The sequence below is a fragment of the Rhinoderma darwinii genome, chromosome 2 (genome assembly GCF_050947455.1).
Source record: "Rhinoderma darwinii isolate aRhiDar2 chromosome 2, aRhiDar2.hap1, whole genome shotgun sequence".
NCBI classification, from domain to species: domain Eukaryota; kingdom Metazoa; phylum Chordata; class Amphibia; order Anura; family Rhinodermatidae; genus Rhinoderma; species Rhinoderma darwinii.
Genome location: NC_134688.1, coordinates 300803071 through 300820103, shown reverse-complemented (window position 1 = coordinate 300820103; position 17033 = coordinate 300803071). Strand labels below are relative to the sequence as shown.

The 17033-nt window shown below is 42.0% G+C and overlaps 1 protein-coding gene across 1 annotated transcript in view; it reads left to right on the top strand.

Annotated features, from left to right (window-relative positions):
- The first annotated feature begins 5858 nt into the window (after nt 1-5858).
- The window catches only part of TADA2A (transcriptional adaptor 2A), an 87510-nt gene continuing 76335 nt past the window's right edge, over nt 5859-17033 (top strand). Inside the window, exon 1 of the mRNA XM_075853504.1 lies at nt 5859-6264. Coding sequence (XP_075709619.1) covers nt 6153-6264 — 112 coding nt within the window. The 5' untranslated portion in view covers nt 5859-6152. The remainder of the gene's footprint in view (nt 6265-17033) is intronic.

Sequence of the window (17033 nt, the reverse complement as noted above, 5' to 3'; positions counted from 1 at the left end):
CTCAAGGCAGCTGGGACCACAGTCACCAAGAAAACCATTGGTAACACATTACGCCGTAATGGATTAAAATCCTGCAGTGCCCGCAAGGTCCCCCTGCTCAACAAGGCACATGTACAGGCCCGTCTGAAGTTTGCAAATGAACATCTGGATGATTCTGAGAGTGATTGGTAGAAGGTGCTGTGGTCAGATGAGACTAAAATTGAGCTCTTTGGCATTAACTCAACTCGCTGTGTTTGGAGGAAGAGAAATGCTGCCTATGACCCAAAGAACACCGTCCCCACTGTCAAGCATGGAGGTGGAAACATTATGTTTTGGGGGTGTTTCTCTGCTAAGGGCACAGGACTACTTCACCGCATCAATGGGAGAATGGATGGAGCCATGTACCGTCAAATCCTGAGTGACAACCTCCTTCCCTCCACCAGGACATTAAAAATGGCTCGTGGCTGGGTCTTCCAGCACGACAATGACCTGAAACATACAGCCAAGGCAACAAAGGAGTGGCTCAAAAAGAAGCACATTAAGGTCATGGAGTGGCCTAGCCAGTCTCCAGACCTTAATCCCATCGAAAACTTATGGAGGGAGCTGAAGATCCGAGTTGCCAAGCGACAGCCTCGAAATCTTAATGATTTACAGATGATCTGCAAAGAGGAGTGGGCCAAAATTCCATCTAACATGTGTGCAAACCTCATCATCAACTACAAAAAAACGTCTGACTGCTGTGCTTGCCAACAAGGGTTTTGCCACCAAGTATTAAGTCTTGTTTGCCAAAGAGATCAAATACTTATTTCTGTGTGCACAATGCAAATAAATATATATAATTTTGACAATGTGATTTTCTGTTTTTGTTTTTTTTAATGTAATCTATCTCTCACTGGTAAAATTAACCTAGCCTAAAAATTCTAGACTGTTCATGTCTTTGACAGTGGGCAAACTTACAAAATCCGCAAGGGATCAAATACTTATTTCCTTCATTGTATATAGAAATATGAATATAAATGTATCATGAGATGTACGGTCGCGGAGCATCCACAGCGGAGGAACGGGAGAGGGAGACCACCACCTGTGCCCAACACAGGCGGTGGAGATCCCCCACCCGGACCCCCACAGCAGCAACAGCACATCCCACAGGTCATAAGTATACATATCCAATTCGTGGAACACACTATAGGATTATATCCACCGTAAGGTTACACGGCATGCACCATCAACGGGAGGACGGATAGGGAAAACAACACCCCCAGAGCCAAGCCCCGGGGTGAGTGTCCCCCGCCCAGACCCCCGCGACGCGCACCCCGTGCCCCACACCATCGCAGGACACTCTAAATAGAAAAAATGCATTCATTAGCGCATGCGTCCATATATACATATATAGATAGCTCATTTATCTAGGGTACACTCAGCGAAGGCCACCATCCAATTGGGCGGCTAAAGTCCACCGAGTGCACCCCAGACACGAGTACCAAACAATACAGATGTGGTGTTATTGTAATATTAAATGAATACATTCCCTTTTCATGGGTGATAATGTGAGCAAATAACATCTACATATAATATATTTTATTAGGCTATTACCAAAACCAAAGGTGTAAAATGTAAAGGAATATATTATTAGAAAAATATAATAGGGTACGAGGAGGGTGGACAACAGCCACACTCCTCATACAAAATAACATAATATCTGTCCATTAGTCGCCGGAACAGCCCGTAATAACTCCAAACCAGTCCGGGAAGTAAGGGACAGAAAATATCTATATATCCATGTGCTAAAAATAAAATTACAACGCAAAAGATATTAATATAAGTGTTAATTAATTGAAAGAATAATAAGTAAAAATGTGTATATAATAAGGTATGATGATAGTGGACTGTCAGCCACAATCAACATACAACTGTTACAGAGTATCTGTCCATTAGTCACCGGAACAGCCCGGAAAAAACTCCAGACCAGTCCGGGAAGCGAGGGACAGATATACATCAAAATATCCATTGTGATAAAAAATATATATACCAGTGAGTACATATTAATATTATTTCGTATGAACAATATTCAATTTATATATACTAATAAGATAGTGATTAATACCATATAAATACACCATATATTTAATATATCAGTGATCTGATCCTATACATCACTACATCTGAAGAGAAATTCATTATAGACCCCAATAACCACCATAAAAGGTCTCGATCCTTAAGACCATCCATACATATAGACATTGTTCCACATTTGTTTTATAGTTCTCCTCCCCACGTCTTTCTCCATTTGTCACATAGATTCACTCGACATCCCAATAATGTGATTAGCTAACGGTGTTCGTCCAATTCCACACACTATCAAAAATTATACAAGAATTAAAATTAGTAACTGTTTTTCACAAGTGAAATGCAAAGCTTAGGGACTCATTAAGCCCCTTTGGTGACATGGTGTCTAATGTCACAATCCACTTTAGTTCCTTCCTTAAGAGTTGTTTATATATGTCACCTCCTCTATTTCCCTCATAGAGTCTATCTATGCCCTTAATTTTTAAAAGCCTCCAATTATTCTTGTGAAAATCTCTAAAGTGTCTAGCAAGGGGTTTGCTCCTGTCGCCAAATTCATCCACATGATCTCTACCGGTAATCCCCTTTATGTCGCGAATGTGTTCCATCACGCGAGTTCTTAACTCCCTAGTGGTCATACCAACATATAATCTATCACATGGGCAACTCGCGTGATAGACAACATTCTTGACACTACAATTTATAAAATGGACAATCTTATATCTTTTATTATCACTCAAACCCACAAAACTATCAGTTCTCTCCATGACAGTACATGCCCCACAATGGACACAAGATACATTCCCCCATCTAGGTCCCCGTAAACCAAAAAGATATGTCGATGGCGGGGTATAGTGACTCCGAACTAGAATATCTTGTAAGTTCGGACTGCGCCTCGGTGTCATGGCCGGCTGTGGGGTTAAAATTTTGGCCAAGGTTTTATCTGTTTTTAAGACTGCCCAATGTTTCTGGAAGATACCTCTCATTATATTCCATTGTTTGTTGTGACCTGAAATAAATCTTACCACTTCATCAGGCCCTTTCTTTACCTTTGGTTTCAGGACGTCTGTTCGATTTTTTGATTTTGCATTGTAAAATTCCTGTCTTACATGAGTTTCCTCATAACCCCTTCTTTGAAATCTCGATATAAGATCTTTAGATCGAGCTTCAAAGCATTCATCAGAGGAGCAGATACGCCTTGCCCGGAGGAATTGTCCTCTCGGGATTGCCTTTATGACATGTTTAAGGTGGGAGGAACCCTCCATTAAATATGCATTGACTGAGGTCTCCTTTCTGAAGATATCAGTTTTGATTTTCCCATCAATCTCAATCAGAATCTGAATATCCAAAAATTAAATTGCAGTATTACTATATTTATTTACTAATTTAATACTGACATCATTCTCATTTAGATAGTTCAAAAAGCCTCCAAGATCCTGTTCCGTACCCTGCCAGACAAACAGAATGTCATCAATAAATCGTCGCCATGACACCACAGATGACACATATGGATTGTTATCACTTTGTATAGTGCTTCTCTCCCAAAAACCCATAAACAAGTTTGTGTACGATGGGGCACAAGTGGCCCCCATCGCAGTACCGCGCTTCTGTAAATAGTATTTGCCTTTAAATGTGAAGAAGTTGTCCCTTCAAGGGCTTTGCAAATGCGACCTGGCCTCCGCAAACCATTCCTGCTAAATTTGAGCTCCAAAAGCCAAATGGCGCTCTTTCCCTTCTAAGCCCTGCCATGTGTCCAAACAGCCGTTTATGACCACATGTGGGGTATTTTTTTACTCGGGAGAAATTGCTTTACAGATGTGGTGGTGCTTTTTCTCCTTTAGTCCTTGTGGAAATGAAAAAACAGCAGTTCTAACGTCACTTTTTTTTTGCAGTGAAAAACGTCTCATGTAAATTAACCCTAGAAGATCTATAAGCAAGTAGGTGGTGAGCCATTTATGAATACAGTATGACATGTATATATATATATATATATATATATATATATACATATATATATATATATATATATATATATATATATATATATATATATATATGTATATGTATATATACAGGGTGGGCCATTTATATGGATACACCTAAATAAAATGGGAATGGTTGGTGATATTAACTTCCTGTTTGTGGCACATTAGTATATGGGAGGGGGGAAACTTTTCAAGGTGGGTGTTGACCATGGCGGCCATTTTGAAGTCTGCCATTTTGTATCCAACTTTAGTTTTTTCAATGGGAAGAGGGTCATGTGACACATCAAACTTATTGAGAATTTCACAAGAAAAACAATGGTGTGCTTCGTTTTAACGTTACACAAACACAGGGAGAACATACAAACTCATGCAGATGTTGTCCCTGCTAACCACTGAGCCACCGTGCTGCCCTTGACATCGCAATACCAGAGTATGGACTTCGATACTGATACTTAAAGGGGTTTTCCACCTTCTGACAACTGATGACCTATCCACTGGATAGGTCATCAGTACATCATCTGTGGGGGTCTGACACCCGGGCCCCGCATAGATCAGCTGGTCCAGTGTCTCTGTTCACCGGACGTACATGCTAGAAGCAGTTGGCTCCGGCCACGGAATAGCGGCCGAGCTGCAATACTGTAGCTCTGCTCCTATTCAAGTAAATAGGAGCAGACCATCAGTTCTGCAGCACGGCTGCTATGCTACGGTATGTACGGAGTCATCTGCTTCCGGTTCCGTACTTGAATGATCATGCATTATGTGCAATAACATCTGGTGGCCTGCTCGGTGCAGGGTCTGGGCACCGGATCCGCACAGATGATATACTGATGACCTATCCGGTGGATAGGTCATCAGTGTCAGAATGTGGAAAACCCCCTTAAAGTAGTATTGCGATTCTCGATACAAAAATGATACTTTGGCAATAAAAAAATCTGCAAAAATAAAAAGTCCTTCCATTTTCTGATGTGAGGCACATGATGTTATCAATTTTGAACCTCAATGGGAGGCGGAGGTGTTTTTTTTCACTATGGCTTTTATCCGCTCACGGTAAAAAAAGTGGCATGCTCTATCTTGCCGCGGTTCCACCTCTGATCTCCCATTGAAATGAATAGGAGGCAGAGAAAGCGTTTTTCGCTGCATTTTTTGCCTGCGGCTCCCAAAATCGCTTCACAAAATTGCAGGCAGGTTTTTTCTGCCTGAAAAAAAACTGTGTGAACAGGGCCTTTGTTTGTAATTTTTTTTACAGATTTTTTTTATTTAACATTTCGTTTTAAACGAATTTAACTTTTTTTTTATAATCTGATATTTAGTTTTTAACATTAGTGTACTGGCATATATCTATATGCCAGTACATTAGCCTGCGTACACAGGCAGTTGTTAGGGCACACCTAAGTATGCTCTAGCAACAGGAAATATGGTCAGACAGCCCTGGGGTCCTTTAATGAGGCATTCGAGGTGATAACGGCGGAGATCAGAACTAGAGCGGGGCTGCAACTGGGTATTACAGCCGTTGCCCGCTCCTGAACATGCGGGTACACTAGATGTGCCCGCATGATCAGCATGATGTGATGCGGTCGGCGCCGCACTGAGAGTTGATTCAGGCTCTAAAAACAGAGAACTCGCTGTGGAGTGTGCGCGCCATGTTATCTATCGCACTAGTGACTAAATTAATGTATTACAATACTAAGTTGAGTAGCCGCACAGCTTAGCATTGAAATAAATGCATTCACGGTATTGAGCGGTTTGTGGGGTCACAGTATCGAAACAGTATAGATGTAATGCCAGACACAGCCCATTGACAAGAGTGGCGCTGTTTCTGGCAAATGAGCAGTCAGGTTCCATAAGGGACTTATAAGTAGGTATAACTCAGCTTGTCCAGATGTTTTTTTTATGCATTTTGTTTAGATTCTTGGCCCTCAATCTAAGCATTGGTCTGCCACATGTTTTTGGGGATGGAGAACCAGCAGGACCCGAAGCGATCGGCTCATTTATTTATTTATGTATGGGTACATGCGTGTACCTTGTATATGAGACTCTGTCTGCATTCAACTACATCCAGGCTCATCACAGCTTCGGATCGAGATTAGCGCTTTCGGATATCTATTAGTCTTGCCTGAATTTCCCATGGTCACCGGGAGATCTCCAGGCAGGAGATTGGCTGGACTGTTAAGGAGGCGGTGCCAAGAACCCGGGGACCAGCCTGCGTGTAACATGGACCGGCTAGCTCCTTTCAGAGGTTGGTAACGTGCACGGGCAGGGCTCAGTATCATTTACCACACCGACGGATGTGGGTTACTCAGACCGGTTTTCTAATGGGAGCGGGCGCTATTCTAGATATTTAGGCCTATTCTCGTAACATGCAGCAATACGTGTCCAGCATTCGTATGAATGTGCTAGACATAAGGTAAATGTCCCTGTAATAAGTCGGTGAGCTTCCATTGTGTGTTCGGGGCAAGCGCCATGGCGCCACCTGCAGGGAAGGCGCAGCATTATCTTGTCGGTAATTTATGCTCCGTTGGGGAGATTTTTCAGAAAGGTGCTGTTGCCTATAGCAACCTAACAAGAGCCCTTTCTACTAAACTTGTCACTATTGGCAACGCCTCTCCTTTTTCTTTGACCAGGTTTTGATAACGCTCTACCAATGTGTTTTCCTCAGGGGACCTTGGAGTATGTTGCCTTTATAAGGGTGGTCCATTTTCAGCAAAGTTACACAATTTTTGTACATATTTTATGTATCAGTTCCTCACATATTTTAAGAACTCTGCTTGCTGTCATACAATAGGAGCCTTTATAGTTTACTTCAAGTGGATAAAATTCTGTCCAGGTCACGTGACACAGGCAGAGGCGTAGCTAGGTTCTCCTGCACCCGGGGCAAAGATTGTTTGGTGCCCCCCCCCCCCTTCTTTCCAGACATCTCCTTCCCCCTCGCCGTGTTTGATAGACCACGTATAATCTGGTAACAGAGGCTCTTTAACGAGTGCTGCCTTTGGACTACGAGAAAAATAAATTTTCAGGAGAGTAAAATTTAGATCTTTCTCTCATCCTTCAGGCAGTACTGATGGGATTTAATAAGCAAAAATCAAAGGGGAGGGGAAAAATTAGCAGCACTAGATAGTACACTAATGCCAAAGGCTGAGGCGGCAGAGGAGACGTCCGGCCTGTAGTGTTTACCGAAAGTATTGGAGGAGGTCCAAGATGCTGCTTGGCAAATCTGGTCCAAGGACAGTCGAGCAAATTCTGCCCAGGAAATTGCTGTGGACCTTGTGGAGTGCGCATTAACCCGCAAGGGCGAACGAAGACCAAGTGCTCTATAAGCTCCTGAGACCACATGACATATACTTCTTTTTCGTGCCCTTTTTGGAAAACGAGGCGTAAAAAAATGCCCCGTCGGAACAGAACGCTGTATTTCCCATTGAAATCAATGGGCAGATGTTTCGAGGCGTTCTGCTTCTGTTTTTTTCAGGTGTTTTTCGAGGCGTAAACGCTCCGAAATACGCCTGAAAACACTCTGTGTGAACATACCCTTAACAGTGGAAAAACATGTTGTAAAAGAAGAAATAAAAAAAAAAATAAGGTCCCCCAAAGGCCTTTTCTGACCTTTTGAGGACCATAATAATAAAAAAAATTAAAGTAAAAGATGTATAATAAATACACATAAAATACCCACCCCAAAAAATGTCATCGTCCGTCCCCCCCACACCGCCAATCATTGTCTTAAAGCTAGCCCTGTGCCAATTACCCTAATAAAATAGACATGTAATATATTAAAATTTACGGTAGACAAGGACGATCACAAATGAAAGGTCTATTTTAGGGTAAAGCTATGTTCTTGCCAGAAAAAAAATAGCTAAAAAGTTAAAAAAAGCTTACTTTTTTTACAATTTTTTTAAACTTTAAGCCTAAAAATTCTAAAATAGCAAAAAGGATGTGTATAAAAATAACAAAAAAAAAAAAAAAAAGAAACCTGCATTGACTACGGAAAAAACATCACAAAAATCACATCACTAGCCCAACAAATAAAAAAAGTCATAGCTGTTTAACTAACGCCTGCTAAAAATAGCTAAACAGTATCTGGTCCTGAAGGATCAAAATAGCCCGATCCTGAACTGGTTAACCGCTTCCCGACCGCCCACTGTATATTCACGTCGGCATTTGATGGGCTCTGTGCAGTGCCGATGTGAATTCACGGTGGGTGTTAAAAGCACGATCCGGGTGTCTCAGAGTAGCGCTGACACCCGGATCGCGCTGTTATCACCTGCCTCTGGTCCCGGAGATATGATCGGGACCTGATTAGTTCAGGTCCCGGTCATGTGATTGCAGGGAAAGTGTGTTGTAGCAACGAACTGGAAAGTTTGTTGCTATAACAAACTGGAAAGTTTGTTGCTGCAACAAACTTTCCCGGGGACCGATTGCGGGTGCTGCAGTCGGTTATAAGGCAGAACCGGAGGCCATATAACGGCCCCCGGGTCTGCCATGCACAGCAGCCTATGAGAACCAGCCGGAGGCCGGTCCTCATATGCTTCCTGTCAGTGTGACTCTCAGCATCACACTGACAGTTTATAATACGTTACACTACCTAGGTAGTGTAATGTATTATAGCAGCGATCAGTGCTGCCAGTCTTCAAGTAAAACAAGTAAAAAGTAAAAAATAAAGTCATAAAAATGTTTTATAAAAGTTACAAAAACAAAAAATGTTTTTTTCCTATAATAAGTCTTTTATTATAGGAAAAAAATGAAAATGTTAAAAAAAAGTACACATATTTGGTATCACCGCGTTCATAACGACCCAAACTATAATATTATTTTTCCCGCACGGTGAACACCGCAAAAAAAATAATTAAAAAACAATGTCAGAATCACAATTTTTTTGGTCATCAACCCTCCCAAAATATAGAATAAAAAGTGATCAAAAAGTCGTATGTACCCCAAAATAATACCAATAAAAACTACAACCCGTCCTGCAAAAAACAAGCCCTTACACCGCTTTTTTGACGGAAAAATAAAAAATTATGGCTCTCAGAATACGGTGACACAAAAAATAAATAATTTTATAGAAAAGTGATTTTATTGCGCAATCGCCACAAAACATAAAAAACCTATATACATATGGTATCGCCGTAATCGTACCGACCCGCAGAATAAAGTAAAATGTCATTTATACCGCACGGTGAACACTGTAAAAAAAAAAAATACAAAAAACATTGTCAGAATTTATGTTTCTTTGTCACATTGCTTGCCAAAAAAAATCTAATTAAAAGTGATAAAAAAAATTACATGTACCCTAAAATGGTACCAATGAAAAGTACAGATTGTCCCGCAACAAAAAAGCCCTCACACAGCTCCGTTGGAGAAAAAATAAAAAAGTTCTGGCTCTCAGAATATGGCGATGCAAAATGTGTATTCTTTATGTACCCCATTATTACACCCTCTTATTATGTCCTGATGTTCTCCGCACAGGTTACACATACCCCAACATTATAAATTGGAATACCAGCAAAACCCCAAACAGAACAGTTACCAAGCAAAATCTGCGCTCCAAAAGCCAAATGGCGTTCCCTCCCTTCTGAGCCCCACAGCGTGCCCAAACACCAGCTTACGTCCACATATATGATATTTTATATCCGGGAGACCCCTCTCAACATTGTATGAGGTATTTGTCTTCAGTGGCACAAACTGGGCACAACGTATTGTGCATTAAAATGGCATATCAGTGGAAAATTTTAATTTTCAATTTGCAGCATCCGCTGCGCATTAACGCCTTCGCGCACCACGACTTAATAGCATGTCGTGGTGCAAGGGGTTATATATGGAGCGGGCTCACGCGCTGCGCCCGCTCCATATTCTGCAGGTGTCAGCTGTGTATTACAGCTGACACCCGGGACTAACGGACAGGAACAGCGATCGCGCTGTTACAGGAGCCTGTAAAATGACATTATACTGCAATACATTAGTATTGCAGTGTATTGTACCAGCGACCTAATGATCGCTCGTTCCAGTCCCCTAACGGGACTTTTGGGAGGTTTCCACTGTTTTGGTACCTCAGGGGCTTTGCATATGCGACATGATACCCGAAAACCATTCCAGCTAAATTTGAGTTCCAAAAGCCAAATATTGTTCCTTCCCTTCTGAGTCCTGCCGTGTGTCCAAACAGCAGTTTATTACCACATATGGTGTATTGCTGAAATCAGGACAAATTGCTTTACAAATTTTGGGGTGATTTTTCTACTCTATTCTTTGTAAAAATTAAACATTTCTATGTTTTTCCAGATTTTGATTTTCACAGCCTAATTCCACTAAATTCAGCAAAAAACCTGTGGGGTCAAAATGCTAACCATACCCCTAGAAAAATTCCTTGAGGGGTGTAGTCTTCAAAATGGGGTCAGTTTTGGGGGGATTCCACTGTTTTGCTCCCTCCAGGGCGTTGCAAACGCGACATGGCACTGAAAACCAATCCAGCAAAATCTGCGCTTCAAAATCCAAATGGCGCTCCTTCCCTTCTAAGCTCTGCTGTGGGTCCAAACAGCAGTTTAGTACCACATATGGGGTATTGGCGTAATCGGGAGAAGTAGCTTTACAAGTTTTGGGGTGCTTTTTAATCTTTCTTCCTTGCAAATATTATTTTTTTTTATATTTTTTCAGAAAAAAAGTAGATTTTCCGTTTCAGACATACTCCAATAAATATAGCAAAAGACCTGTGGGGTCAAGATGCTAACTATACCCCTAGATAAATTCCTTGAGGTGTGTAGTTTCCAAAACCGTCTCACTTTTGGGGAATTTCCACTGTTTTGGCACCACAAGACCTCTTCAAACCTGACATGGTGCCTAAAATATATTCTTTGCTCCTTTGCTTCTGAGGCCGGTGTTTCAGTAAATTAGCGCACTAGGGCCACATGTGGGATATTTCTAAAAACTGCAGAATCTGGGCAATAAATATTGAGTTGCATTTCTCGGGTAAAACCTTCTGTGTTACAGAAAAAAATGTATTACAAATGAATTTCAGCAAAAAAAAGAAAATTTGTAAATTTCACCTGTACTTTGCTATAATTCCTGTGAAGCGCCTAAAGGGTTAAGAAACTTTCTGAATGCTGTTTTGAATACTTTGAGGGGTGCAGTTTTTAATATGGGGTGATTTATGGGGTCTATGTAGTACATAAGGCCCTCAAAGCCACTTCAGAACTGAACTGGCCCCTGTAAAAACAGCCTTTTGAAATTTTCTTGAAAATGTGAGAAATTGCTGCTAAAGTTCTAAGCCTTGTAACGTCCTAGAAAAATAAAATAATGTTCAAAAAACAATGCAAATATAAAGTAGACATCTGGAATATGTAAAATAGTAACTATTTTGTGTGGTATTACTATCTGTTTTACAAGCAGATACATTTAAAATGAGAAAAATCATAATTATTGCAAATTTTCTCTAAATTTTGGTGTTTTTCACAAATAAGCAATGAATTTATTGATCACATTTTTCCACTAACATAAAGTACAATATGTCACAAGAAAACAATCTCAGAATCGCTTGGATAGGCAAAAGCATTCCAGAGTTATTAACCCCTTCCCGACATTTGCCGTACATGTACGTCATGGAAAGCATTGACTTCCCGCATCTTGCCGTACATGTACGCCGAATGTTTGGGACCGGCTCAGAAGCTGAGCCGGTGCCATCATCACCGGATCTCAGCTGTATCTTACAGCTGACATCCGGCTGTAACGGCGGGGACCGAAATTAGCTTTGATCCCCGCCATTAACCCCTTAAGTGCAGCGCTCAAACGCGATCGCTGCACTTAAGGTGTTTGCAGCTCATCGGAACCCCAGTAATGAAATTGCCGGGGTTCCGGTGGCTGCAATGGCAACCGGAGGCCTAATACTGGCCTCCCGGTCTGCCTAGCACCGAAGCCGGTCAAGATCCGCCCGGCGGCAGAGCCTGATCGGCTTCCGTAGCTGCCGGCAAGATGGCGCCGGGTCAGGAGCTGATCCGGCGTCATCAGCGGTGGAAGTCAGCTGTACTGTACAGCTGACATCCACCTGTAACGGCAGGAACCGGAGCTAGCTCTGATCCCTGCCATTAACCCCTTCGATGCAGCAATCGAAAGCGATTGCTGCATCGTAGCGGTTACTAGCAGATCACCAGCCCTGACAGGCAATCAGGACTGGCGACTGCTGTTATGGCAACAGGAGACACAATGGTCTCCTGCTCTGCCATTACGGAAGCCGATTTAGGCCCCGCCGGGAGGCGAAGCCTAATTGGCTTGCTGTCAGTGAATGACTGACAGATCGAATACATTGCACTACATAGGTAGTGCAATGTATTAGAAAAAAAAAAATCTGACCGTTGGACCTTCAAGTCCCCTAGTGGGACTTGAGAAAAAGTGTAAAAAAAGTGTAAAAAAAAGTGCAAATAATAAAAGTTTGAAAACAATAAAAGTTTCAAGTAATCAAATAAAACACAATCCCCCTTTTACTCTTATCAAGTCCTTTATTATTGAAAAATAATAATAAACCATATGTATTTGGTATCGGCGCGACCGTAACGACCTGAGGTATCAAAATATTATATTATTTATTGCACGTGGTGAACAGTGTAAAAAAAACCGTAAAAAACGTTACAAGAGTTTCTGTTTTTTAGTCACTTTGCCCTACAAATGTTAGAATAAAAAGTGATCAAAAAGTCGCACGTATCCAAAAATGGTACCTATAAAAACTATAGCTCGTCCCGCAAAAAACAAGCCCTCATACACCTCCGTCGACAAAAAAATTAAAAAGTTATGGTTCTCACAACTTGGCGACAGAAAAAATACATTCTTTTTACAAAAGTAATTTTATTGTGCAAAAAGTTGTAAAACATAAAAAAGTGCTATAAATTAGGTATCGCCGGAATCGTACTGACCAGCAGAATAAAGTTAACATGTAGTTTATAATGCGTGGTGAACGCTGTATAAAAAAAAAAACGAAAAAAGTTGTGCCAGAATTGCGTTTTTTTGTTTACCTGGCATCCCAAAAAATAGGATAAAAGGTGATCAAAAAGTTGCATGTACCCCAAAATGGTACCAATAATAACTACAGCTCGTCCCGCAACAAACCAGCCCTCATACCGCTACGTCTATGAAAAATAAAATTAGTTATGGCTCCAATAAGTCAGGAAATAAAAAAATATGCAGTTGTGCCCGAGGGGAACATTTCTTCTGTTTGAAGAGGCGATTTATCAAGGACCTAAAATTAGGGAACCAGGAAAGGGAGGGCCCAAACATATCCGCTGGAAGAGACGGTGCCCGTATTATACCAGGACAACACTTCCTAGCAAAATTCCCCAAACTACAAAGGCGCGGAGTGTGGATCAAAAGGGGGATAATAAAGGACGCCATATATCAGTGCGACACCGGCCTGTGCAGAAAGGATTGCTTCACAGCGTAACACACATCTATGGATTATTTTATTGTTTTTTTTTACCCCATTATTATACCACCTGACTATGCCCCTTATATACTCCGCCCGGCTTACATATGCCCTACATTATAAACGGAAACACCAGTAAGACTCCAAACAAAACTACTACCAAGCAAAATCCACGCTCCAAAAGCCAAATGGCATTTCCTCCCATCTGAACCCTACAGCGTGCCCAAACAGCAGTTTCCTTCCACATATATGGCACCGTCATACCCGGGAGAACCCTTTTAGCAATTTTTGGGGTGTGTGTCTCCAGTGGCATAAGCTGGGCACGACATATTTGCCACTGAATGGCATATCTAGGGAAAAATATAAATTTTTAATTTGCACCATCCACAGCGCATTCATTTATGGAAAAGACCTGTGGGGTCAAAATGCTCACTACACCCCTTAATAAATGCCTTGAGGGGTGCAGTTTCCATAATGGGGTCACTTCCCAGGGGTTTATTTTTATTATTTCACATCAGAGCCTCTGCAGTTGTGAACCAATACTTTGTAAATCGCCAAATTAGGCCTCAATTTTACATGGTACGCTTTCACTCCTGAACCTGGTCGACTGTCCAGGCAAAAGATTAGGGCCACATGTAGGGTGTTTCTAAAACCAGGAAACCCAGCATAGTAATTAGAAGGCTGTCTTGTTATGGTGGCACAAGCCGGGCACCACATATTGTCCACATATCTGTGTAAAAAATCCCATTTTCACTCTGCAACATCGAGTTCACACTAATTTCTACAAAACACCTGCAGGGTTAAATTGCTCACTACACCCCTAGGTAAATGCATTGAGGGGTGTAGTTTCCAAAATTGGGTCACTTCTGGGGGGTTTCCACTGTTTTGGGCCCACAGGCGCCCAGAAACCAATCCAGCAACATCTGCACTCCAAATGGCGGTCCTTCCCTTCTGAGCCCTGCCGTGTGCCCAAACAGCAGTTTATGACCACATATGGGGTATTGCCGTACTCGGTAGAAATTGCTTTACAAATGTTGGGTTCTTTTTTTTTTCCTTTATTTGTTGCGAAAATGAAAAAATTTGCACTAAAGCTACGTCTTATTGAAGAAAAAGGATTGTTTTTATTTTCACTGCCCAATTCTAATAAATTCTATGAAACATCTGTGGGGTCAAAATGCTCACTACGCCCCTAGATGAATTCCTCAAGAGGTGTAGTTTTCTAAATGGTGTCACTTTTTGGGCGTTTTCATTGTTTTTTCCCCTCAGGGGCTTTGCAAATGTGACATGGCCGCCGCAAACCATTCCTGCTCAATGTGATCTCCAAAAGCCAAATAGCGCTCTTTCCCTTCTAAGCCAAGCCGTGTCTCCAAACAGCCGTTTATTACCACATGTGGGGTATTGTTTTACTCGGGAGAAATTGCTTTACAAATTTTGTGGTGCTTTTTCTCCTTCAGTTCTTGTGGAAATGAGTAAAAATTAGCTAAACCTACATTTTCTTTGAAAAAATTTAGATTGTCATTTTCAGGGCCTATTTCCAATAATTTATGCAAAAAACCTGTGGGGTCAAAACGCTCACTATACCCCTAGATAATTTCCTCAATGGGTGTAGTTTCCAAAATGGGGTCACTTGTGGGGGGTTTCCACTGTTTTGTCCCCTCAGGGACTTTGTAAATGTGACATGGCCTCCGCAAACGATTCCTGCTAAACTTGAGCTCCAAAAGCCAAATAGCGCTCTTTCCCTTCTAAGCCAAGCCGTGTCTCCAAACAGCCGTTTATTACCACATGTGGGGTATTGTTTTACTCGGGAGAAATTGCTTTACAAATTTTACGGTGCTTTTTCTCCTTTAGTCCTTGTGGAAATGAGAAAAAAAATCGCTAAACCTACATTTTCTTTGAAGAAATGTTGATTTTAATTTTAACGGCCTACTTTCAATAATTTCTGTAAGAAACCTGTGCGGTCAAAATGCTCACTGTACCCCTAGATAATTTCCTTGAGGTGTGTAGTTTCCCAGATGGGGTCACTTTTGGGGGATTTTGACTGTTTTGGCACCGCAAGAGCCCTTCAAACCTGACATGGTGCCTAAAATTTATTCTAACAAAAATAAGGCCCCAAAATCCACTAGGTGTACCTTTGCTTCTGAGGCCGGTGCTTCAGTCCAGTAGCACGCTACGGCCACATGTGGGATATTTCCTAAAACTGCAGAAACTGGGCAACAGAAAAGGCAGCCCTAGTGGATACTGATCTCCCTAACAGCCGGGAGAACAGCCCAGCTAGTAGTCGGCGGGATGGTAATGCAGGCAAGCCAAGACAATTGATAGTCGTAGGGGATTCTATAATCAGGAAGACGGATAGAATAATTTGTCGCCAAGACCGCCTCAACCGAATGGTTTGCTGTCTCCCTGGTGCCAGGGTTCGGCATGTGGTGGAACGGGTGGACAAATTGCTGGGAGGGGCTGGTGATGATCCAGCTGTCGTGGTCCATGTCGGTACCAACGACAGAATAAATGGTAGGTGGAGGAGCCTTAAGAATAATTTTAAAGAACTAGGCTACAAGCTGAAGGGAAGGACCTCCAAGGTTGTATTCTCAGGAATACTGCCTGTGCCATGCGCATCACAGGAAAGACAGCGGGAGCTTAGGGAGTTAAATGCATGGCTGAAGTCTTGGTGTAGAGGAGAAGGATTTGGGTTCCTAGAGCACTGGGCTGACTTTTCATTGGGGTACAAACTGTATTCTGCAGATGATTTGCACCTAAATGGAAGGGGGTCCGCTGTGCTGGGGGAGAGAATTCTAGCTGGGGTGGCGGAGTTTTTAAACTAGGGCTGAGGAGGGAGGTCAATGTAGAAAAAAAAGGGGTAGCCAGGTTAGAGAGGGGTCAGACTATATTGGTGGGGGGAGAAACAGAATGTGGGGAGAGGACTAGACAACAAGATAAGGAGATCCTTTCGTTACAAAACATCAGTGTAAATAAAAAGGACCGATTAATGTCAAATCACATTTCTGATAATAAAAGTGAAAAACTGACAGGCAAGTTAAAGTGTATGTTCACAAATGCCAGAAGTCTAGCAAGCAAAATGGGGGAGCTGGAGGCCTTGATACTGGAAGAAAATATAGATATAGTTGGTGTTGCTGAAACATGGCTGGACTCTTCACATGACTGGGCTGTAAATCTACAGGGTTTTACACTTTTTCGTAAAGACAGGACAAATAGGAAAGGTGGTGGTGTATGTCTGTATGTGAGAAGTGATATGAAGGCGAGTGTGAAAGAGACAATAGTGGGTGAAGACTGTGAGGAGGTTGAAACCTTGTGGGTGGAACTAGAAAGGGAGGTGATCACTGAAAAAATTACTTTTGGTGTAATCTATAGACCCCCCAATATAACTGAGGAGATGGAAGGTCAGATATATAAACAGATGGAGCGGGCTGCACAGGCGGGTACTGTAGTGATAATGGGAGATTTTAATTTCCGGGATATTAATTGGTGTCATGGTTCGGCTTCAACTGCAAAGGGGAGACATTTCCTCAACCTGTTGCAGGAAAATTTTATGGGCCAGTTTGTGGAAGACCCGACTAGAGGTGAAGCTCTGTTGGATCTGGTCATTTCTAATAATGCAG